The sequence below is a fragment of the Punica granatum genome, chromosome 5 (assembly GCF_007655135.1).
Source record: "Punica granatum isolate Tunisia-2019 chromosome 5, ASM765513v2, whole genome shotgun sequence".
Classification (NCBI taxonomy): Eukaryota; Viridiplantae; Streptophyta; class Magnoliopsida; order Myrtales; family Lythraceae; genus Punica; species Punica granatum.
Window position 1 is genome coordinate 13,070,396 of NC_045131.1, and position 21,792 is coordinate 13,092,187.

General features: G+C 37.9%; 2 protein-coding genes across 5 annotated transcripts; one reads left to right on the forward strand and one right to left on the reverse strand.

The window, feature by feature from the left end:
- The first annotated feature begins 4,102 nt into the window (after window positions 1-4,102).
- On the forward strand, window positions 4,103-5,104 carry LOC116208988. The gene has a single exon (XM_031542563.1). The coding sequence runs from the start codon at window positions 4,103-4,105 to the stop codon at window positions 5,102-5,104; it is 1,002 nt and encodes a 333-aa protein (XP_031398423.1).
- A 13,352-nt stretch (window positions 5,105-18,456) lies between these two features.
- Window positions 18,457-20,821, reverse strand: LOC116206590 (vesicle transport v-SNARE 13-like). Of its 4 annotated transcripts, none has more exons than XM_031539356.1 (6): window positions 20,661-20,821; window positions 20,403-20,501; window positions 19,723-19,781; window positions 19,446-19,634; window positions 18,965-19,135; window positions 18,457-18,823 (listed from the first exon to the last, which is right to left on the reverse strand). In XM_031539356.1, the coding sequence occupies exons 2-6, from the start codon at window positions 20,494-20,496 to the stop codon at window positions 18,674-18,676; spliced, it is 663 nt and encodes a 220-aa protein (XP_031395216.1). In that variant the 5' UTR covers window positions 20,497-20,501; window positions 20,661-20,821; the 3' UTR covers window positions 18,457-18,673. The 4 variants fall into 4 exon arrangements, with proteins under 4 accessions (XP_031395216.1, XP_031395214.1, XP_031395218.1 ...); XM_031539354.1 differs by having other exon boundaries at window positions 20,403-20,543; window positions 20,661-20,817; XM_031539358.1 differs by having other exon boundaries at window positions 20,403-20,551; window positions 20,661-20,802.
- Window positions 20,822-21,792: the final 971 nt, after the last annotated feature.

A 21,792-nucleotide genomic window follows, 5' to 3' on the forward strand; every position in this document is an offset into this window, starting at 1 on the left:
AGTGACAATGACGCTAAGCATTTTCTGCCGTGGAAGCATTTGGGACGGACCTTAGGCTCCTCGCAAGCCGCAAGAACTAGAGCCAACTGACCTCTGGCTTCAAATGAGGTAGCCTTACCTCGCATCAAGAGAGCAATGCGTAGTTCTAAAATAACACGTCCTAGAATGTAACGACTAACGTTGATACTTCTATAGTTAGTTAGATTTTGTCCTTGTTAAATCACATGCATAATGAAATTAATATATTGAACATACCATTTGGGATACTCAAGTTTCTGCACTTCTAATTAACTATAAAATAAGTTTCTTTACTTCTGGTTTAGCCGTATAAATTTGAATTGAAATGTGTGATGAACCCGTGTCGATCAACAGTGATGCTACCATTGCCAGAGGAGGTTGCAACTGCCGCCTCTACCAACGTCGATGGCTGCCATTTCTGTGAATCAAATAGAGACTAAATGGTGAATAGAAACCCCCCTCCCCTCCCCAATAAAAAAGGAGAGAGAGACTAAGAGTTTGTTTGATAATCAAAATTAAGCATTGAAATTAATTTTTCAACACTTAATTCAATTCAGCTTATTTATTAAATTAAATTGAAGTTAACTTATTTGATTAAGTCAAGTAAAAATTATACTGAAAATTAAGTAAAAATTTTTATTTATTTTTCTACTGAAAATGCTAAATTAGGGGATTTTTTTTATTATATTTGCATAATTACTCCTGAACTTTTGAGAAATTTTCAAATCAGTCCATTTATATATTTTGAAAGAATCCAGAGAGAGAGAGAGAGAGAGAGAGAGAGAGAGAGAGAGAGAGAGAGAGAGAGAGAGAGAGAGAGAGAGAGAGAGAGAAGGGGGTTGCAATCTAGTGGTGGGGGACTGTGGCGGCTTAATCCCGGCCACCACCGCCACCATTGGGGGTACGCCTAGGATTGTAGCGATCGCCAGCAACCCCGATGGCGAAACAGAGAGATGGGCAGATCGGGGGCGGTAATAGCCCCGATTTGGACCACTACCGCCACAGATGAAGTCGCTAACAACCTCATGAGCAACCGACAACCTCGTCTGGGGCAATGGTGGCTAAGATCAGGGCCACCACTAACCCCGATCTCCTTATCTCTTCATTCAATTGAAAACAAAGGGATGGAGAGATTGGAAGCGGTGGTGACCTCGATCCCGGCCACCACTACCCCAGACGAGGTCGTCGGCTGCCTTGAGGTCGCCGACGACCTCGACCGGGATGGTAGTGGCCGGGGATTGGGGGGGCCATCGCCCCTTCCCCTTCTCCTCCTGTAGATCCCAACTCTTCTTCTTTCTTTCTTTTTTTTTTTGTAATTTAAAAAAAAAAGTTAATTGGGGACAAAAGTTGAAAGAAGGAAAATATTGAGGCCATTATGTAATTAGGATGTAATAATGTAAAATTTTTTAGCACTTATTTCACCAAACAAAATAAACTTAATTGAATAAGCACTTATTTCAGTAAACACTTCAAAATTCAGCACTAAATTTTTAGTACTTGAAATTAAATTGAAGCGAACACACTAAATCAAAAAGGACTAGATGATCGGGGACTTCATATAATGTGGAGAAAATGAACAATTCAGACCAGAATAGACTAGTTCATATGATTCGGCGCTTACTTTCTTTAAGTAAAGTTTATGTTCAAGTCCTGTGAAAGGAGAAATTCATGAATGGCATAATTTTAACCCTTAGTAATGCTGACTTGACTCAAATTTGAAATATTCGGATCCTATTATGCTACCGTATATCTGGTGGGGAAAAAAGGGGGGAAAAAGAATCGAAAAACCAGGCCTCGGTAGAAGGCTAACTTACCCTCATCCTAATTATATTGCTCCAAATTTATGGCCCACTATTCACAAACACGTGGGCTCAGCCTATAAGAAGTTTATGCTTTCATAGGCCCAAAAGGTTGACTTATTAGTAAGGTAGGAGGCAAAAGTTTGGTAATTGTTAAGGAGTTTTGCCATACTAGACTTCTTTTATAAAATGATTTCATAGACTTCCACAAAAATTATTTCTCAAAATAGATTTATGTCAGTTTCTTTATTATCTTTCTAGTCCCTGTAACTTATCGATTCATTTCTTTTAAATCCATTTATAAAAATCCTAGTTTAGTTATTATCATGAATGAATTATTTATAGATTTGCTTTAAAGATATCTTAAAATAAATTTTGCGTAAATCAATCTATAAGGTTTATGGATGAAACTACAAAATACACGTTAGAATTTTATTAGAGCTTTGTTAAATTAAAAGTATAGGAAACTAGGTAGTCAGAATATCTTTATGTAGAATAAAAAGAATTACGGGAATATATATTTCTTTTTCTGAATTTACGAGAATATATACTAATTGCAAACCAGTTGATAGAAAGTATGATTATAGTGAACCTAGGAGATGCTCTGGAATTAAAATTCTTCCCCATAAAGAGAGTCATAACAATGTATAAAATTATCATAATTAAGATGTATAATCTTCATATAATCATCATACATAGTGAAAAATACACCAAATTTACTATTAATATGTTCTGAGGCATGCGTGTACTAACTAAAGCTATTCTCTATTGTTTTATTTCCATAATTTTAAATTATTTTTAAAATATTAGATTTTCTACGTAAAATTCTCCATTGTATTTTAAACAATTCATAACTAGAATTTCTTCAATATTGCTATTAATCAAATAGATTTTCTAGCTCACATGCTCGCCTTAACATAATTCTTAAAAATTTCAAAATAAATATTTTGCAATTTCTTATATAAAATTTAAATTTGATGCGAGAAATCTATTAAAAATAATTTATTTGAGAATAATTACCAAAAAACTTTATTTGAGGAAGACTTATAATAATAAAACAGATTTTAAAGGCATTAGATGAAACAAATCAAAAGTTCTAGGACTAGAAAAATAATCAAAAAAATATAAATCTATTTTGAAAAAATTGATTTTTAGATAAATATATTGTGAGAAATAGTTTCAAAAAAAAGTTTTGGTTCGAGTATAAAGTATAAACAGTAACCAAAGCATGAAAATTGAAAGGTCAAAGTTAATACCTCAACCTTCGACACGACACCAGCCCCGTGCGGCGTGGACTTATGCCTTGTTCCACTTCGTGTCCTTTTTTCTCCACCTTCAAGCCTTCATCCTATCCTGTCTCTTTTTATTTTTATTTTTTGATGAATCTATCTCTTCTTTAATTATTATTATTAAAGAAGTGTCGGAATTTCGCTCAACTAATCGCCCAAGATTTCGTAAGTCCCAACAGCGCACGGAGTTAAATAATCACTTCAAAGGTGCTTCGATAACCCTAAAAAGTTTCAAATATAAGAGGTAATCTCCTTATCAACTACTAGATCAAATCCGCGAAATGTTATCATATCATATTTTATTATTATCAAGCCTATCCCCTTTGTGTCAGTTCACCAACTAAGGTGCGTTTGGATTTATAAATTTTTTTTAACTCAATTCAATTCAGTTTCACTTATTTTCAATTTAGCAATACAATTATTACATTTTTAATACTAAATTCTCTCAATTATTCGTTACTTTTTTCACAATTTAACAATACAATCATTATTTAATTATTATTTTATCTCAATTATTAATTACTTTTTCATACGTTCTCTTATAATTTAACAATACAGTCATTATAAATCAATTAAAATCAAAACTCAACTCAACTCAACTTTAATACCAAACACGTTCTAAGACATTCGTACACGTCGTATGGGATCGGCATGATCAGGACTGCTTATACTTTACTTGCAGACAAACAGTAATCGTCAACGAAAAATGCTAAAATCCTCCTATCCTAAATATCAGCGTGAATTGTCAGCTTCGAAGGGGGCGATTAATTTTTAGGTTCTTCAATCGAACCGGACTTTACGGTTCAGGTTGCCGACCCATCCAAACCCAATCAGTCCAAACAGCTTCTCCAGCAGTTAAACTCTCTCTCTCTCTCTCTCTCTCTCTTCAACTCCGATTCTCGCTCGACACAGATCGAATCGAAATCGGAGAAACCAAGAAGACGAAGCAGACGAAGAAGAAGATCATCAACGGCTGATCAATCGACCGACAAGACCATGTCGGAAAGAGACGACCTTGAGAACCCTAACGGTCTTACCGCTCAGTCGTCGTCCTCTTCTTCTTCTTCTTCTTCTTCTTCCTTTGTCTCGACTCTCAAAATCCTCTTCCAGTCCATCGCCATCCTCCTCCGCCACCGGCTCCACTTCCTCTCGATCTACGCCCTCACCGCCCTCCCCCTTTCCCTCCTCCTCTTCTCCCTCGCCGTCTCTGTCCACCCCATCGAGACCCGCGTCCGCTCCCTCGAGTCCCTCGCCCGCCTCTCCCCCACCCGCTTCGAGTCCCGCCAGGTCCTTAAGGAGTCCCGCTCCGACGCCCTCTCCGCCCTCCGCCTCCGCGCCTCCTACTCCCTCCCCTGCCTCGCCCTCTCCCTCGCCGCCCTCGCCTCCTCCGTATCCTCCGCCTCCGCCGCCGTCTCCGGCCGGCGCCCCTCCCTCCCGTCCGCCGCGGCGGCCGTGCGGGACCGGTGGCCCCGTTCCCTTGTCACCTCGATCTGCGTCTACGCCTCCATGTGGACCTTCCTCTCCGTCACTGGGACCCTCCGGGCTATCCTCGCAGGCTCCCCCGGCCCGAGGTTCGCCGTCTTCTTCGTCGGTTCCGTCGTTGAGGTCTACCTGATGGCAGTCCTAGGCGTCGCGCTGGTGGTCTCGGTGCTGGAGGAGCGGGTCGGGTTCGACGCGATCAGGGTCGGGTCGGCCATCATGGAGGGGAGTAGGTGGAGTGGGTTCCTGTTATCAGGTGTGTTCGTGCTCTTAACGGGCTCGATCTGGAGGGTGTTGGAGGGGTCGATGGACGGCCAGGATTGGACCTCTCTCATTGGTATGGTAAGGTGGATGGTTGGGATCGGCCGGAGAGCTTGGCTGGTCCTGCTGTACGGGCTGCTGGTGATGTCGAGCTACGTTGTATTGACGGTTTACTACTGCAACTGCCGGCGACGGAATAACAATGTCGCCCGGGGACTAGAAGCGGAGAGCGAGATGGCCGAAGTGGAGAACTTGTAATGTCATACATATTGCATACAATTCTCGATTTTTTGTGGACACAACATTGTATTCGTTGATTGTTGTGGCTCTCGGGATTAATTCGTGTACATTTCTCGATAGTCTAGTGAAAATTAATCGTGGATTTTTTCCCGATTCGGGTGGTGTACTTGTTCCCATGTAGAACTTATGGGATCAGCTTTCTTCAAGTGTACATTGAGTGCTTAATTGAATTCATACAGTTGAGTTCAAACGACTCAATACAGTAGGATGATTCGCTCATAAGGATATTGTTGGTCATCGCTTGATCCAGTAAAGGGCTGCTGGTTCGGGGTCATTGATCGGGACAGAGCATCGACACGCGATATGTAACCGGACATCGGGAATATGTTAGAAGCACAGTCAACAACAGTGCAGGAACGATTAGAAGCTTCTTATAGGTAGGGGTGTGCACGAATACCAGGTATATCCGGAACCGATCAGAACCTACCCGTTATGGTAGGGTCTGAGTAGCTCGTATTGAAAATAGAGTAAGATTCGAATATTAAAATTAGAAATAGTGAAAACAGATTTCGGTTCCGGTTCCGGTTCTTGCATATAGGGTACCCAGAATCGAAACCGAAACTAGTACCTAGACCAGATAATAATTTTTCTAGTTATATTCAGATATATTTTTTCATTTTACTTTACCATATTTTACTTCTCAGTCTCTCTCTTCTCTTGGTGGAAGTTTCGCATTCCTTATCGTCGGCAGCTTTGGTTTGACAATGATAGGTGTATCTTCGATGGGGCCTGATCGTATTACAGATGTTTAGTTTTGTGGATGGATTAATGAGACATATTATTTTTTGTTGTAGATGTATTGTGGATTTAATCTAAATTTATATCGACTTGTTATGGGTAATTATTGATTTTGGATGAGACATTTGCAGTTTTATTTAGCGAGATAAAAAAATTTACAAGTTCCAATAGGGTATCCGGAACCTGTTGGATAATACAGGTTCTGGGTAGGTTCTGGTTCCATGACTCATAGGATAGGGTCCGGTTCCAAAATCTTGCAACCTATTCCTTACAGGGTAGAGTTCGGTTCCAAAATTTTGGAACATGTTCCTTACAGGGTAGAGTGCGAATATCGTGAAGAAAGTAGGATATCCGGAACCGACCACCCTTACTTATACGAGAAAGAATGTCCGATGGAACAAAATTGGGCATCTTCAAGGCAGAAGAAGAGTTTATTGGGTAAATGGGCTTTTTGTTCAACTGAAGGCCAACTTGGATTTACATACAACTTCGATGGACTATGACTAATCAATGGGCTCGGGGAGTGATTGAGTCGAGCCCAGTATTGGCAGGGTCAAGATCAACTCAAATTAGGAAAGGTTGGGAGATTTTTTTTTTAAAAAAAAACGAAATGAGAATGAGGAGATATATACGGGATATAAATTTTGGGCATAAAAAGTTTACAAATGTACCACTTTGATATAAAATGAATTTTTGATTAGAATTTGGTACAAAATATTTGAATTTGTATCAATCAGGTGCATTCATCGTTAGTATTTTTTAACATGACAATTGATGTGTAAATAAGCATTGGACGTGGCACACAAATTAAAACAAAAAATTCATTTTACTAAATTATAATTAAAAATGTTATATTTTGCGAACTTTTTGTATCCATGTCATAATTTACTCATAAATTTCTTTTAGGCCCATTATCATGAGTTCAACCCTGTGAATTGGAGCTCACTTTAATACTCGGTTTGAATAGAGGGAAAAGGAGGTGAGAAGAGGAGTTTTGTATGGGAATTTTTTAAAATTCCATACAACTTTACTACTTATATGTATTTTTTTTAAATGACTCATCTCTTTATATCTTTTATTAATCTTCTGATATTTCTAGCGGTTGTATGTACTAAAGACTTCTCCATTTCAACACCCGAAAAAAAAAAAGACTTCCTCATTACCCATACAAACTTTTTTTTTAATAAAATTCTTTTTCTATTGGTTTATATTTGTTTGCAGATATTATTTACCATCTATATGTTGTCATTTGTTTTTAATTACTAATCCAAAGTGTTAAATTAAATACAAAAGTTAATATATGATGTTCAAATAAAATCAAGAGGAATCGCGTTTGAAAAATGAAGAAAAATTATCTATTTCAGTAAATCAATTATAAAATATGTAAAATTTTGTAATATATTGTATTATTTTCAAGGTATGTAATTCTTTTACTAAATTATAATATTTATAGTAAAGGAAGATCGGCATTAATTATATATTAATCAGTCGTCATTTTAAATTTTAATAAATAAATAAAGAATGTATACAATATGTAAATTTGGTTATGTATATTAAACAACTCCAGTAGATAAATTGTAAAATCCCAAAACTATATAAGTTAAAAAATCGAATTGAATATATAAATAGCAGAGTCCGTCGGATCTTTATATCAAGTGGAAATTTTGTATTACATTTTTTAAATATGAGTGATCTGTTTAAATAGCAACTATAATTTATACAAAAATTTAAAAATTCAACAAATTTGTCAATAGGATCAAAGTTTTGTTTCATTTTATTATATTGATATAACTATAAAGGAAGTTAAGTTAATTTGTACACTGAAAGGATGAAAAAGGTTACGTAGTTATCAGTATTATCTAAACAAGATTGGAAGACCACGGCTAAAAACTTAGAAAAATATTGCTATAATATGAGTGCTAGTCAATGTTGACCGACCATTCCTCTTGACTTTGTAATAATACCAAAAGATCCGTTTTGCACGGGTAAGGACTAGTATATATAAAATACAACGATCGATTGCAACTTACCTCTGCAATTTACCATTTAATTATATAAAAGTCAATACTTTCATTTTTTGTGGTATTGGTATATATTCGATGAGGCATTAGATGTATTTGTATGACCTGTTAGAGGTGTCTCACATCAAGTTTGGAAGATCTGAGAGACCCGAAGACTCGAAGATCCGGAAAGGATAATGAAATTTCGACCGAAGAGGAGGAAGAGTATTTAGCAGTTGATATCGTAGCATAGAAAGGGATGCTGCAGCACAGCCCAGGTACATAAGTTGAGCACTATGTTTGTGCCGTAGCACAGAGACGGATCTTACTGCACTGGAAGGCTACGTGCGACATTTAGTTTCCGTTTTGGTGCGATATCGTTGTAACTCAGAGATATCTTTCAAGATGGTCTTGATATATCTTTAGAGATAAATATATGGTATATTCTTGGAGATATTTATGATATTTATCTGATATTATGGATATGGGTCTTGTAATCTATCAATAAGGGAAAAGCATTAGAAGATAACTTACGTTGGGTGAATCACGTGTAATCTTCTTGAAATTCTCGAGGATTCTCTTGGAGGCTCTACAGTTCATAGAGTAAAAGAGTTGTGAGGATTAAAAAGATTTGAGGTTTTTCTCGGGTTGGGTCTTGTAAGGTGACTGGGAAACACGAGTGTGGTCTCTCTATTGTAATCTCTTATTTTCAATCTAGTGGATATTCCTACTCTGTCCGTGGATGTTTCCCTCGCCTTGAGGGTTTTATCATGTATATTTGGCGTCGTTTATTTTTCGAATTCTCATTGTTCTGATATTGTTTGGGCATCTTGTTACAGCAAGTGGTATCAGAGCACAAGTTTCGAAACTGTTGAAGATATTAGGCATGAGATTCGAGGTAGAGAAATTCGACGGGACGAACAACTTCGAATTGGGTCAGATAGAGATAAAGGCTTTGCTGGTGAAGCACGGCCTTGAAGGAATACTAGAAGGAGAGAGTAAGCCGCTCAGACCCTGCCACTAGACAAGAAGATCATGATAGGTCTTACTAACGTCAATATCAAGATAAGGGACGAGTATCAAGCCTTGTTGTTGCTGAGCATTCTATCGGAGTCCTATGAGGGGTTCTTCGTCACTTAGCTCCACAGGAGAACAAAAATCACCTTGGAAGAAGTCAAGGCGATGTTTAACTCGAAAGAGTTGCTGAAGAAAGTGACCGGTTACCAAGGGAGCAACAGTGATGGATCTATTGCGAGGTGCAGAACGGATTGTCCAAGGCAAAAAGTCTAGATAATGATGAATATAGGGTTGACGGAGCAAAGCATGAAAAAGATGACATTCTCAGAGTTGCAGCGAATAAGGGGACAAAAACACTCACCACATCGGGTCGGGCCAAGTACATTGTGGGTTCTTGATTGGGGTAACTCTTACCATATTAGTCATGATAGAGAATTGTTTGCCGTTTATCGGTTGATATAGGGTGGTAGAATTCTTATGGCTGGCGAGACATGTGATATTATTAGGGTTAGTAGAGTTGGAATCGAGATGTATGATGGTAGTGAGGTGACATTGTTAGATGTTAGGCATGTCCCAGGTATAAGGAGAAACTTGATCCAGTTATGAAGTCTTGATATTCTTGGTTGTAAGTATAAGATTCAAGACGGGTCATAAAAGTCTTGGAAGATGCTCTTGTATGGATGATATCGGTGCTACTAGAAGTACTATATGCCTTGCAAACTAGATCTACATTAGCAATCAAGTGAACTCCTAAAGAAAAGTACTTGAATGTTCTCGGGTATGGAAAGGCGAACCAGTGCAAGGAATGCACGATAATTGGTGTCTTAAGGTGGAGCCTTGTGTGAAGACGACATCTTCGAGGAAGGTGGAGTTTGAAGACTCGAGAACACCTGAACCTCAACTTGTGTTGATAGAGACTGTTCAGATTGGAAGATCTGAGAGGAGGCAATATTCTCTATGGAGTAGCTTGCGAACAAAAGACGGGTAGGGGAAACAATTAAAACTGTTGAAGAAAAATGGGCTTGGAGAACTAGTGGTTTTGGAGAATGCTGAAGTCATGGAAAATTCGGCTTGCCTCATGGTCAGTGAAAATCTACAGAAATTCCAGCGAAGTCCGACACCTCCGAAAAGTCCGAGGATGGCTTGGACTTGAGCGGCATGTGCAAAAGTGGAGGTGGAGCTCGTAAGGGCTATGCCTGTGAAGGCTGTGACAGAACAATCGAGTATGAGAAGTTAGATCGCAGTTTGGCTCGATGCGAGCCAATGTGGAGATTTGCGAGAAGAGTCTCGCATCAAGTTCAGAAGATTCGATAGACTCGAAGACTTGAAGATTCGGAAAGGAGGACGAAAGATCGATCGAAGCGGAGGAGGAGTATTCAGTAGTTGATGTCGTAGCACATAAAGGGATGCTACAGTACCGCCTGAGTACAAAAGTTGAGCAGTCTGTTTGTGCCGCGGCATAGAGACGAATGTTGTGGCACTGAAAATCCACCTCCGAGATTTAGTTTCTATTTTGGTGCGATATCGTTGTAACTCGGACATATCTTTCTAGATGGTCTTGATAGATCTTTAGAGGTAAATATTCTAAGATATATTCTTAGAGATATTTAGATTACTTATCTGATACCATGGATACGAGTCTTGTAATTTATAAATGGGGGAAGAGCATTAGAAAACAATTTTACATTAGGTGAATCACGTATAATCTTTTTGAGAAATTCTTTAGTGTTCTCTTGGAGGCTCTAGGATTCATGGAATAAGAGAGTTGTATGGATTAAGAGGATTAGATACTCTTCTTGGGTTGGGTCTTGTAAGGGGATTGGGAAACACAAGTGTGGTCTCTGTTGTAATCTCATGTTTTCAATCTAGTGTATATTCTTGCTATGTCCGTAGATATTTCTCTCGCCTCGAGAGTTTTATCACATATATTTGATATCGTTTATCTTTTAATTTCTCGTTGTTATAATCTCATTTGGGCATCTTGTTACAACATGAACATTTTTCTATTAAAATCATACATATTAATTTAAATTGATCACTTTCATATGTCGACTTAACGGTAACTCTAAGGTGGTTTCAATTTGTAGAATACATTTTTCTATAATATCTATTCATGGAATTATATATATATCGAATATATATGTATTTATGCGTTGGGGTGTTTTCAATGTCATGGACATTAGCCTATGTAAAGGCAGAGGCCACAAATTCATATTTCTCAAGTGATTGAAGTTGACGTTACATTTCAATCATTCACCCCCAACCAACTCCATAACCAACCGCAGGACCAATCTCCAACATCTCCCGTTATCCATCTCTAGCCGAAACACGAATACTTGTCTCAATGTCGTGCCATTACTAATTTTATCAAAGAGTCTATATGCTTTCCCTTTGCCAACTAATCAAGGGCTGTGGTGGCTTGACACCGGCCCATAGGAACCGAGATGAGATTACAAAATATCATGATCACGAACTTATTTCAACACTTCAATTTATCAAGAATATGTACACCAATTCTCGCAAAAGATCCGTGTTGCATGGGTAAGGACTAGTATATATAAAACACCACGATCAATTGTAAATGTAACTTACTTCTGCAATTTACTCTTTAATTATATAAAAGTCAATACTTTCATTTTTTGTGGTATTAGTATATATTCGATGAGGCATTAGATGTATTCGTACGATCTCTTAGAGGTGTCTCGCATCAAGTTCGGAAGATCCGAGAGACTCGAAGACTTGAAGACCCGGAAAGGAGAACGAAAGATCTACCGAAGAGGAGTATTCAGCAGTTGATGTCGTAGCACAAAAAAGGATGCTGCAACACTGCCCGAGTTCAGATGTTGAGCACTCTGTCTGTGCCGCAAACACAGAGACGGAACTAGAAGGCCACGTGTGAGGTTTAGTTTCTATTTTGGTGGATATCGTCGTAACTCGGAAATATCTTTCTATGGTCTTGATATATCTTTAGAGATAAATATTCTAGGAAATATTATTGGAGATATTTAGGATATTTATCTGATATTATAGATATGGGTCTTGTAATCTATAAATAGGGGAAGAGCATCAGAAAACAATTTACATTGGATGAATCACACGTAATCTTTTTGAGAAATTCTCAAGTATTCTCTTGGAGGCTCTAGGGTTCATAGAGTAAGAAAGTTGTGGGGATTAAGAGGATTAGATACTCTTCTCGGGTTGGGTCTTGTAAGGAGGCTGAGAAATACAAGTGTGGTCTCTATTGTAATTTCATGTTTTCAATCTAGTGGATATTCCCGCTCTGTCCGTAGATGTTTCCCTTGTCTTGAGGGTTTTACCACGTGTATTTGGTGTCGTTTATTTTTTGATTTCTCGTTGTTTTAATCTCGTTTGGATTGTTACAACTTACCATTTTTCTACTGAAATCATACATATTGATTTAACTTAATCACGTTCATATGTCGACTTAACTCTCACTCTAAGGTGCTTTCAATTTGTTACTAAGGATGTAGAATATTTTTTTCCACAATATCTATGCACGGAATTATATATATATATGTGTGTGTGTGTGTGTGTGTATATGTATTTATGCATGTGAGGCATTTTCAATGTCATGGACATTAGCCTACGTAAAGGCAGAGGCCACAAATTCATATTTCTCATGTGATTGAAGTTGACGTTACATTCAATCATTCACCCCCAACCAATTCCATAACATCTGCCGCTATTCATCTCTAACCGAAACACGAATACTTGTCTCAATGTCGAACCATTACTAATTTTATCAAAGAGTATATATGCTTACTCTTTGCCAACTAATCAAGGGCCGTGGTGGCTTGACACCGGCCCCTAGGAACCGAGATGAGATTGCAAAATATCATGATCGCAAACTTATTTCAACACTTCAATTTCAAAAAGAAAACATCAATTCTCGCATTTTATGTCCGTTTCAATCGTTCCCTCTCGTGGCTGGGCCTGTCGTCTTGATTGGTCTCAATCTTGAACTATGGGCCCACTTGAGGTTGTCAGCTGGCCCATAACAGATTGGCCCCATTCTTTTTTTTTAATGGAAAAAAAATCCGGAAGGTGGGGAATTCAAATTCGAATAATAGAAAACGTACTTGCTGGGACGGAAAATAATTTTTAATATTCGATTTCCTGAAATTGTGAAATTAATGTCTCCCATAATTTTAGTTCATAAAAAAAAAAAACAAGAATCTAAGAGTGGCGAGTCGTTAAACTCTCCGACTTTCGGCAGTATTGGTTGACACAACTTTCGACGAATACGCTATGGTCGGTAGAAATAAGAAGAGCTATTGTTGCAGGAAAGATGACTCAAATTTAAGACGTTAAGACAACTTATGCTAGCCTTAACCACTATACCACCAAGGCTTGGTTTGAGAGTGTTGTTGCTCATGGAGAAGTACTAAAATAAAATTACTGAAAAATAAATATTGATTTCAAAATAAGTTAAAGCGTTTGAAATAAACTAATTTAAAACTACTGAAAGTAAGAAATGCAATTATTAATACTTGAAATAGAATAAGTAGAAATATATTTCATAAGCACATGTTAATCTGTTTGAGAAAATCACGTTTGCAACCGCAATATCGGCTCAAATAGTAATTTTAAAAATTCTAACCAAATACCAAATTTACTGATTATGAAACCTTTCACTACGCTTCCGAATGAACTCCAAATCTCTGTGGTGAAGACTCCAAATAATATATTGGCAACTTTTGACAAGTAAGTTGCCAATACATCAAATGTTGCCAATTCTTTTGCAATTATTATTTTTGGGTAAGTTCTTCTTTTTGCAATTATTCTTTTTATAAGCATTATTTTGCAATTATTATTAGGTCTAGCGAAATTCAGCGGTCGTCATTGCCTATCAAAAGAAATTTCATTTTTCTTTAAGAAAATCGGTTGCGTGAGGACAAATTTCAATTTCAATTCAAAAGAAATATAATACAGAATTGTACGAAGCTTCAGATAAAGAGCTGATATTGCTATCCAAATCGATGCAGTCCATAATAGATAAGTAAATATCAGCCGTCCTTGTCTAATCTGAGAAAGCTGAATCCCCTTCATTAATTTCTTGCACATGGCTGTTTCCTTCCTTTTTAAATAGGTCTCCTATATTTTCGCCTGGCAATAATTTATCCATCCATCATTTATTATGAAGTCAAATATTGAGAACGAGAATGCCAAGACCAGAATTAAATGCGATACATCAAATTGAACCAGTTGAAGTGTGAAGTACAAGTTTGAATCTGTCATAAATGTAGACACAAATTTCATCCAATCTTTTGAATTTAAAATAGGTCGAAACTTGTGCAGTTTTCACCTTATTTTGATTCAAGTTTTGCTAAATCTTCCAACGTACTGCTTCTTACGAGGTTATAGATTTCGTTCGAGACCCCATCTTTCAAATCGGGTGACATACCCGATCGCTCGGTCGTTCCTCTATTGCCGAAGTATCTTTTACTTTACGAAATAAACAAATGGGTCTGGTGGAGGTTTGATTTTATTCAACTTAATTGATATTATTTCTTCCTTCTGGCAATATATAGTTTGAGAAGATTCTAAACAGATGAAACGATAGGACTATTTGATCAAATACTTAGCATGACCATGTTCGGATCATTATAGTGCTATAAGTAAACAAGCTTCTTAATTACCTATTAATTATGGTGATGAATAGTTGCATCCTCTACGTTACATTAATATTCTCGTTTTCAAACCCACTTGTTATTGATCAAACGAATATATAGGAATGACGAATTCAAGAATACCGGTAGTTCATTAAACTTTGTTTACTGTCTTGCCTTTAATTTTTCGTCCATCAATACATATGGCATAGGAATGAATATGGATAAAAGAAAGACATGTCAAAATCATAGGATGAATGTAGATGAAAGAAAGACATGTCAAAAACACATACTTATTAAAAATAATAAAAATAAAAATAAACACTACAAATTATAAGTGAAAGTTCAAGAAGTGATCATTTCTAATGATAAGTTTTGTCTTATAGAAATGCAAATCAGATATGTAAAGAGAGGCAATCATCCGATCTCAAGCCAAAACGAAAAGCAATCATCCAGTAATACATATAGATTTATACGAAGAGTTGGAGATATCGTGTAAGAGATAACTATTACGAAGGGAAAATGACACTAGTAGTCCTAAAAGTTTGTCATTTTTTGATATTGAGTTCTAAAAGTTTCATTTCAGATAACCAAGTCCTAAAAGGTTTGAAAAAATGTCAGCATTGGTCATAAATGTGACTGATCATTACCGTGACGCCTACTGTGACCTAACAGCGTCAAATTCGTTCACATGGCCGTTAATATGATGACGTGGCACGTTCCTATTGGACTTATTTGAAATTCGGCGGATTTCAACCCGAGTTGCTCATGACCGACCCGGCTTGCTCCATGTAAATACCCGACCCGACTGGGCACCGGTGGGCTCCGTGGACGCGACCAGTGACCTGAGGAAGCTTCTGAGATTGGATTGACGGCCGACAGAAATTAGGGTTCGTAAGATTGATCGAATTGACATCTTGGGGTTGCAGGGTTGAGAAAGTTTGGATCTTTTTTGGGTTTCCGTCATTTCACGGTTGATTTCCGTTCCCCCATTTTTTTGACGGGAAGAATCGGTCGAGTCACTGACTCAGTCAGATCAGGTTTAAGTTATCTTGCGATCGAGTCTCTATGTATTTCCTTTGATGTCCTAGTGGTGATTGTACTTGTGGTTTGTGTGATGTAATCTGGAAGCTCAATTAGTCGACTAAAGATGTCTGTTTTTCTCTTGTTGTTCTTTCTTCCATGTCTGGCCTTTTAGCATAAGGTTCTTTCTTCCTCTTCCAGCACGAGGTTCCCCGGAAAATGATGGGGGCATCTCCGGAAATGATGATTGATTGTTCTCGTTTTCCCTCCATGGATTTCCCCACTTCAAGTTCCCACTGCCTCCTATCTAATACTCTAATTCTACTGTTAGGGTAGCGATCTTCCACAAAGAACATAGAGGGCTGTAATGGTGTTAGTGGGCATTTGCTTTTTGGGGCTTCTCTAGTTGCTTGCATTTGACAGAGGTAGAAGAGTCTTCAGTGGGAATCGGAGAAATGGGTTGTGTTGCTTCGAGGACGATTGATAAGGAGGAGAGGGTGCAGACCTTCAAGGAGAGGAGGTGGCTGAAGAAGCTGCTTTTGGGGGAGGGAGCGGCTGAAGAAGGAGACTCGATTGGGTCCGCCATCAGCAATTGGAGAAATGGGGTGTATTAACTGACCCTATTTGGGTTGGCCATGACGAAGCCGGATTAAAAATCGGGCTTTCGGGTTTTCCGGTCTGTCCAAGGTACCATGTCAACAAACTAACAGCCACGTCGCCGAAACGGACGGCGTTAACTCCACGTATGCGGGACAGTAACGGCAGTTGATGGATAGAACCACTCCTGTCACTTTTTCAAAACTTTTAGGACCACTGCTGACAATTTTTCAAATCTTTTAGGACTTAATTTTTCGAAGTAGAATTTTGAAGACTCAATGTTAAAAAATGGTAAAATTTTAGGACCAATAATGTCATTTTGTCCTATTATGAATAGAAAATGGTGCACAAAAATAAATTTTCATCTCTTTTATTTATAAATATTTTAATGCTGGTTCATAAAAGTATTTTATATCTCAAAAAATTATTTTTAATTTTCGAAAAAAAATATAATTTTTTTTAAAATTCCCTTAGTTACATATTACTTCAAGTACATGAACATGTAACCAAAATTTGTCTGAATATTACAAAAAGGTATATAAAAGTGGAGTTGGAAAATCAATTCAACCTAAAATTGAGGATTTCACAATTGATTTATGAGACTTCTTTGTCTCCAACTTTTATATATTTATATTAATAACAAAAGACAAAACCTAATAAAAATGCTACAAATTATTCTAAATAGTATGTTTAGTTATCCTCCTAATACTCACATTTAAGATAATGTCATAAGATTTTTTTTTTTGGTTATAAAAGAGACCTATAGCCTTGTACAATAATAGAACTAGCAAAGCTAAATGAAAGGATACGAAAGTCCTACTAACGAGGATTAAACTCCAGACCTCATGATTTCGGACAGAAACTTGTACTAATGCACCAAATCCATTTTCTCAACGCCATAAGATATAGATTACATCTCATACCATTGTGAATAGTTAGGAAAATAATTAGGAAGAATTTTTAAGAGGTATTGGAGGCTTTAGCAATACCCAACTCTAATACCCATTCCCTAGGGAATAATGCTGCGCTTGGTTTCAAAATAGGATTTTAAAATTAAATTTTGATTTTGAAAAAGAGTGGTATAAATGGAGCACACCCTTTGACTTTGTTTGAGTTATTTTGTTTTGTTGTGAAAAAAGTTATATAAATGGGGTACACTCTTTGACTTTGTATGAGTTATTTTGTTTTGTTGTTGGTAAAATTAGGTTAAAATTGTGATTTTAAAATCACATTTGCAAACTAAACAAGCCACTAGATATCGCATCAGATTGGAGCAATTTGATGGACAATGATGAGATACTATCTAATATCTAATCAAGAATTAACGAAATCGGAAAGAAAGTCTAGGAGTCGCGCAAATTAGACCCCGGGCATCCAAGTCGAACAACAAAAGCATTGTTTTATTGCAGTACGATGACCGCGGTGGAGGTTTCGGTGGTTTGGATGGAGACCAAGTAATTCAATTCGAGCACAGGGACCTTGATTGACAATTATCCCTTAAACCTCACTCGAGCTAGGAAGCCTAGACCTAGGTCGACCCTGTGAGTCGGGTTTTAGTAGACTCGCTGCATACCTTCTTCGGCGACCTCATTGCGGTCCATCTTAGAGGCTCAGCCAAGTGCTCTCTACTGACCTTATCTTTCTTTTTTGGACATAAAACTCTCCTTTAGAAATGGGACGATAATTATCCCTACTTTTTCCCGATATGGCTGCTGGCTAATTGGATGCAAGGATAGATTCGACTGGCGTGACTCTGTTTATTACAAGCACCACACCAGCCGATTTTACATGCGGTACCCGGTTTCGAAGCTGCTTAGCAAAAACATGCACGGGTATTCGACTGGCACTTCCCGATGGTCGATTTCTGTATTTTCAGGGGTAATCTCTCATTAGAAGTTCTAATTCCTCCATACTTCTGTATGCGCGGGTATCGCTCTTGTATCATTACACTATAAGACGGTTTCAAAAACTATTTCATCCGCAATAAGGTTGAATAAATCATCCTAATTCCTCAATTAGCCAATACGAATGATATCATCATTACTATATAGTTCCATATATAACAGCAATAGAATCGACGGCAGCACGGGTCCACATAACCATTGCAAGTAAGATGACTTTGCCGATCCCGTCATTGATGAAATATAAAAGAAAACTGGCGTGAGTGAATTTGGTTTAACTTCTTAGGGCTCCCATCTGAACTTCATAGGATAACAATTGCAAGAGTTTTGCTGTCAAAAGTTACCATTGCCTAAAACCGGGTTGGATAGTATTATATTTGCCGATGAGGAAGGGGAACTTTCACTTCTTTTCGCAACCGACCAATGTATTCTCATTTATAATAAAGATTCACACGATTAGATAAGACAACAAATTCAGGTCTCTTCACATCATCACCCTCACCACACCAGAACAAAGAGAAAATGAGCCAATGAATACTACATCTGAGGCAGAAAAATCTAAGGGGTCGACCCGATGCACCTCAAAGTAATCCTGGGAATGAGAACGAACCAAGGTATCCGCTACTTGAGCTTGAAGTACAATATCAGTATTATGGCAACAATAACGACGGCGATTATCGAGCCAATAATCCATTTGTTCCGGTTCATTCTCCTCGAGATCGAAGTCAAAATTTTCTTGCTCTTCCCAACGTTGTCATCCACTCCATGAAGCTGGCAGAGAAAAGAAAGCAAAAGAATGTTGGAAATGAATCTGGCCAGGTATCTCTATCTACCCATAGCAACACTGGTTTCAAATTAGTTGGCAAAAACCATTGTATTGGTTTCTCAGAAAAACGTGTAACCTTTACTGACCGTGTTATTGGCGTGCAGTAGTGACTGTCTCTGTTGATGTAAATCTTGAAGAATTGACACGCCGAGCTCTTCTGTCTCCAACATCGTCCTTTTACTTTCCTTTATCCTATTGCCAGACTGGTTTAGTGTCTCAGTCGTCGTCATTAACCTGGATCTTTGATCAGCTGACGCCTATCCCATCAATACCAGTAACTAGTGTCAAGAAGAAGAGCACAAGTACCAGAAGAACGCCAATTACAAACAATCCTCACATTTTGTATACTGCACCTCTAATGTGTACAACAATGTAACCAAAAAAAGATAAATGAAAAAATGACATGGGCTTGTAGGATAGTCACAGAAACGAGAATGCTTAAGCAAAACAAGCGTTCTTTCTCTCCATATTACTTAGAACAGGTATCGGGTAATCTACGCAAGTAATGAGAACTAAAGAAACATCAATTATTCAAGCCTTTAGGAAGCTGTGGGGATTTAGACTTACCGTCAGAGTATCAGCCATCCCTGACTCCAGCAAATCATCTCGGGCCGACAAATAGTTGCCACCAGACGAGAGTCTTTTAACCTCAGTCTTTAGGTTGTTAAGGTCCGATTTGTACTCTCTTAGCTTAACAAGAAGCACTGCTTTCACATTTGGCTGTAAACTTCTCGCCTCGAGGTCCATTTTTCGTATCTAATGAAAACAGACGAGGGTCACATTCCATGAATAGAGAGGTGAATTTAAAAGCACAGGATTCTACACATGTAAGCTAACCAATTACCAATGATTCTGCTTCATCAATTCCAGCTTTCACCTCAGAGATCTTTTGCTTCTTTTGTTCTGCAAATGGGATAATCCAAGTGAGCTCCTCTACCAGTACATCCTATCGAACTTGCCAGGAACATATTTAAAAAGGCAATTGTACTAGCATTAGGTTGGGTGAGACAATAGCAAAATGCCTTGATTCACTGTTGCTCGTAATTATTCGCTGATTTGAACTATAATATTTCGCAATTCCAACTTTGAAAGAGCTAAAAATTGAGCAGCACCCGTTTCCCGAAAATGAGCACAATCATCAAAAGTAATTATATATCGATCATTGTTGATCGCTGGAACACGGAGTTGGCTGCAGTTCAAGCTTGTGTTCAACTTCAATTAGGGCACCAAGAGAGAAGTACTATAAAAATGTTATGAACTTTTGGTAAATTCCAATTAATATTGACAATCCTGTGCAAATCCCTCTGGAAATTACCGATGATGAAATGCACGCCTACGAATCTAAACCGCATCCTCACATAACAAACTGTGAATCCGCAACCATGGATAGCATGACTTTCAGGCAATTACTTAATTCGAAAGCTAGGGAAATTAAGGTGAATCAATGGGGAATAGCACGGCAACCAGCGGAAAAAATGAAGGTAAAAGTTCGATCAACTGAGGATGCGAGAGCATCAAAATCACCTCCATCGAGAGCACCAGCCGCGGTGCACTTCTTCGACAGATTCGCCGATAGCTCGCAGTACTGGCGTTCGTACCTCTCAAACACCTCACTCATCTTCCCTGCGCGGACAATCCACAACCCAGAAAACCTGAATTTCACACCTGATTTCCTGATAAGAATCTACATTTACTAATATCCAAATCATCTGAAATAATCGGGGCGGAGAATAGGGAGAATCAACTGAAATTTCAGGTGAGAATAAAAGATGCAGCCCGAACCTTTGGTGAACCGAGAATCAAAGCTCGCCAGAGATCGCCGGAGGAGAGGCCGGGGTGCGATCAAAGAATCGGACAGAGTGTGCCAAGGTAGCTTCTCTGGAAGGGCCCAAACGACAGCGCTCGTTGGCTCCTTTTGCGCGGACCCCTTGTGGGATGATGATGAGAAGAGAATTATATCGTCGCCGTCTCGCAACATTAGAGGGAGACAGAAAACATATGCTTATTACACGTGTCCAAAAGTTGTGCCAAATCTTGGAAGGTGATTGGTTTTAGTGACACCGGCAGGTGAGGTTAGAACGGCCCTCGTTAGTGGAAGCGGGAACGTGCCGCGGGAACTTTCCGGTATTTGGCCTGGTCAATAAAACTATGCATCAATGACGACCGATGAGAAAATTCACGATTGCGAAAGTATTACATTTTAATCTGTCGACTCGAATTGAATTGACAATGGTCTGAATTAATCGAGTTTTCTGAGTATTAACACATCTTAAGTAATGTGACAAAACGAGATTATTAAATGACATTACCAAGTGAGACTAACATACATTATTACGTGCATCTTTTCAATGAGAGTTCGACACATTGTACTATATCTACCGCTTACAATATTTGTTGTTATTATTATTATTATACATTTTTCTTGATAGCTAACTGAAACTTGTATGTATCTAATACTTTTTTCAATTCCTTCTATGATTAGTCTTCTCGAGTACAGACATGTCTTCCAACAGCTGGCGATTGTAGTGAATTTTTAAAGTGCACCAATCACCACATTTTTTCTTTTCACCTTTACACTTCGGAGATTTTGGGACAGTTTGAATTGAGAGTTAAATTTATTTTGATTTTGATTTTAATTTTGATTTTGATGGTGAAAAATGACAAATGATATATAATTATAAATTTGACTTGAGAAATGTGTATTTTTGTTATTTCTTAGAATCCAAACAGGGCCTTAATTACAATAGTAATAATTAAAAAGAGGACGTGATACTATAACACACATCTTCATCTCGTAATCAAGAGGTTTCGAATTTGATACTCAGTGGGACTATCGCATTCCTTTATTAGTTATTCAAAATTCGTTTTCATTACTAAAGGCCTGTTAGAGTCCATTGTAATTGAAAAAAGTTAC

What these genes read in the sequence shown, in the direction of transcription:
- LOC116208988 (XM_031542563.1), top strand. Translation starts at nt 4,103, where the DNA reads ATGTCGGAAAGAGACGACCTTGAGAACCCTAACGGTCTTACCGCTCAG.
- LOC116206590 (XM_031539356.1), bottom strand. Translation starts at nt 20,496, where the DNA reads ATGAGTGAGGTGTTTGAGAGGTACGAACGCCAGTACTGCGAGCTATCG. An exon ending in GGCTGGTGCTCTCGATGGAG is followed by an intron (nt 19,782 to 20,402) that starts GTGATTTTGATG and finishes TCCCATTTGCAG; the next exon opens with AACAAAAGAAGCAAAAGATC. An exon ending in TTGATGAAGCAGAATCATTG is followed by an intron (nt 19,635 to 19,722) that starts GTAATTGGTTAG and finishes TGTTTTCATTAG; the next exon opens with ATACGAAAAATGGACCTCGA.